This window comes from Oryzias melastigma, unplaced genomic scaffold (assembly GCF_002922805.2).
Source record: "Oryzias melastigma strain HK-1 unplaced genomic scaffold, ASM292280v2 sc02651, whole genome shotgun sequence".
NCBI lineage: Eukaryota > Metazoa > Chordata > Actinopteri > Beloniformes > Adrianichthyidae > Oryzias > Oryzias melastigma.
The window spans coordinates 1-3,207 of record NW_023419224.1 but is presented as its reverse complement, the minus strand read 5'-3'; the positions used below and the strand labels follow the sequence as shown (position 1 = coordinate 3,207).

The 3,207-nt window shown below is 51.2% G+C and overlaps 1 protein-coding gene across 1 annotated transcript; it reads right to left on the bottom strand.

Moving 5' to 3' along the window:
* Positions 1–22: 22 nt before the first annotated feature.
* LOC112141187 (DISP complex protein LRCH3) lies at positions 23–2,297 on the bottom strand (the record flags this gene model as incomplete). The annotated part of the gene is made up of 12 exons (XM_024264270.1): positions 23–94; positions 225–266; positions 435–563; positions 635–680; positions 840–889; positions 1,002–1,126; positions 1,205–1,295; positions 1,410–1,503; positions 1,573–1,673; positions 1,741–1,877; positions 1,948–2,053; positions 2,122–2,297. Coding segments are annotated over 12 exons (1,169 nt in total), but the record flags the coding sequence as incomplete, so codon positions are not given.
* Positions 2,298–3,207: the final 910 nt, after the last annotated feature.

The window sequence follows — 3,207 nt, the reverse complement described above, 5'->3', positions numbered from 1 at the left end:
GAAATATTTTATAGAATAGAGGAAGGGGCCAAAGGTTTACCATAAAGAGGGCGGAGTCATCTGTGTGGGTGGAGCGTCTTGAAGGGAAAGTATTCTGAAAACAAGCATACAGCCATTAAAGAAGACAAAGAAACCTGATGGAAAGGGGCGGGGCTATCTGATCAGCGCATTCTAAACACGTCTGAGGCCCGACATGCGGAAAACATCAAACGGCGTGATCTCACCTCGGCTTCACTGGACTTGGTTGGGCTCTGAGCCGGTTTGTGCTGAAACAACAAAGACAAAGGTGAGGGCAGATTTACAATACCTGTCCAACCTGACTGCCAACTCCGCCCACACAAAAGCAGCAGCAGCAGGGATAAACCAGACCTGCAGCAGAGGCAAGGTCCGATCTTACCTGCTGCCCGGCGTCTACTGTGGCTACGCTGCCGTACCTTGGCGACTGTGCCGACGCCCTCCCTCTGAAAAGAGCGATTCTTCTGCCGCTCCTCCTCGTACCTCAGAGCAGCAAGCTGGGCCTCCTTCCTCATCCTCTCCACCCCCCCAGGACCAACGCCCCCTTTCTGAGGGAGACACACAGTCAGACTTCAGAAGGTCCTTTATTCATGCTACCTGTCCGACAGGTGAGGGTTACCTGACTGTACGGGCTGGAGGGTGGTGCGGCAACATCAGCCGTCGTCCTGGAAGACCAGAGGGACAAACAGGAAGTAGACAAGTGGGAAAGGAGGAAGTTCAACAGCGCTGGTCTGTTCCTGCCCAATCACAGCAGGACATCCCCCCACCCCAAGACTCTGGATCAACCAATCACAGCAGGGCCCCCCTTTTGACCCTGGATCTACCTGCTGAGTCTTCTGCTGTCTTCGCTCCGGCTGTTCTTTACTGGAGAACCCTGAGGATGTAAACAGGAAGTTAGGCACTTTCAAAACTGTCTGGCGTGAGTTTCTGTGGGTTCAGACTCAGAAGAAGCCACTGCTGGCGGGGGCAGTGGGCGGAGCTCCCACCTCTCTGGTGATGCGCTTCTCGATGTACGCCATGAACTGGGAGCTGAGGCTGAAGCGGCTCTTCTTCTCCTCGTCTTCCTCCATGTAGCTGTCGATGAAGTCGATCTGCTCCAACTCCACGTTTGCTGAGCAGAGACAGGAGGAAGGCTGGGACCTGCAGGTCATCCTCAGCTGTGAAGGTGAGATCCCACCCCGAGTCTCACCTGTGCCGTTGGGCAGCAGAGCTCCTCCCCCTCGCTGTCTGGGGTCTCTGCCGGTCTCCGCCCCCCGCAGCTCCAACGCTTCCTCTGCAGGCTGAGCAGACAGGAAGTAACATCAGCGCTCGGGGTCAGAGGAGCGGTTTGTGATCAGAGATTCAGAACCAGCTGACCCGTTTCCCTGACGTGCACGTGTACATGCACACGTTACCTCAATGCCCAGCCATCTCTTGTCCCCGCTGTCGACGCTGTTGAAGCCGGAGTCCAACGCTCCGTACGGACGTCCGGGATACGGTTCATCCATGCTGGCGGGACAGAGTCGGTGAGACGGGCTTTTATTGTGAAGGTCCAGCTGTGTGTGTGTGAGGTCAGACCAGGTCAGCGGCCGTCTCTCGTACTCTGCCGGCTCCGGCGTGCTCTTGTTGGCCTCCAGGTTCAGGTACTTGAAGATGTGGACCTTTCCTTTGATGCAGATCTGCAGGAACGCAGCGGTGGGTGAGTCGGCGGCCATTAGGCAGCGTGTGAGGTCACTTCCTGTATACCTGAGCGGGCGGTGCCTGCAGCGGGTTGTTGTCCAAGACGATGGCCTGCAGCTGGGTGAGGCGCCGGTAGCAGACGGGGATGGACGTCACCTTGTTGCAGGAGAAGTCCAGGCGCACCAGAGGAAGTTCTGCCAGTTCTGGACACAAACCCGGTTCAACCACAAGAACCCAGCAGAACCAACCGGAGTTCAGACCGCGCCTGCTCACCTGGCGGCAGCCGGTTCAGGTGGTTCCTCCTGACGTTCAGGTCCCTCAGGGCCTCCAGCTGGCCCACCTGAGCGGGTAGGGTCTGAATCTCATTGCAGCTGACGTCCTGCAGGGGGCAGCAGCAGCTGTCAGCACAGTGGCGGCGGCGGCGGCGGGTCAGAGGACGTTACTCACCAGCTCAGTGAGGTGTCTCAGCTGACCCAGCTGCTCCGGCAGAGAGCCCAGCTTGTTGTTGGAGGCTATCAGGACCTTCAGGGGGAGGCTGCAGACCACTGGGGGGAGGACGGACAGCTGGTTCCGACTGCACACACAGAACCAGGGCTGTAACCAGTATCCGAATACTCCGAATACTCAGAATACTGGGATACGTGACATTGATCCTGCATCTGACAGAGTCAAAAGACACTTTAGATCTGGTAGTTCTGCCTCTAAAATACAGAACAATGTTGGGTTTTAACAAAGTATTTAAACTAAACAAACTGCTGTGACAGGAAGTAACAAAACTTCAAAGTAAAGTGTCGGTTAAGCTTCCTGTTTTCAAAGAAATAAGCTCTGACTGAAACAGTGACTATTGAGACGTCATTTTCTGAACACGTCAGTCAAAAAATAATGAAAAATACTAAATACATTACAGGGTTTTTCCTGGCTTAAAATACGGTGGTGGCGTTTTATCCCCACCTCAGATTTGCATACCTTCCTTTCTGTCTGCAACCCCCCCCACGTCAAAATTGAATTCCAAATTAAATCTGAAGTGGAAAAGTTCAAATTAAACTTTCATTTATTTGTATTAATTGTAGTATTAAAACTAACTGTGGGGAACATTTATATATTTCAAATGATTATTACACATATACATAATATACACAATAATTAAACTGTACCAGTGGTATGTTTTCAGTAGATTTTGATTTATTTTAATCTGACATCAGCTCATTCAAGTGTCTTTAAAATAGGATTCAGTCTTAAAAAACTTCCTCCTAAAGCAGTAAATATGTTGCAGTTATTTTTAGGTTATTCTCTGGGTACAGCTGTTCAGCAGAAGATAATAAACTTAATCCTAAGATAAACAGCTCTGATAACAGATTTAATCATCATTTCACTCAGTCGTCTGACATGTTTACATTTTGGTCAACCCCCCCCCCTCCTGGTTCCGTCCCAGTGAAGAACCTTTACATCAGGAGTAACTCGATGCTTTCAGATGCAACGTTTTATAAAATAATGATGATTAGAATGAACCTGCAGATTAGCTTTTCATAAGAG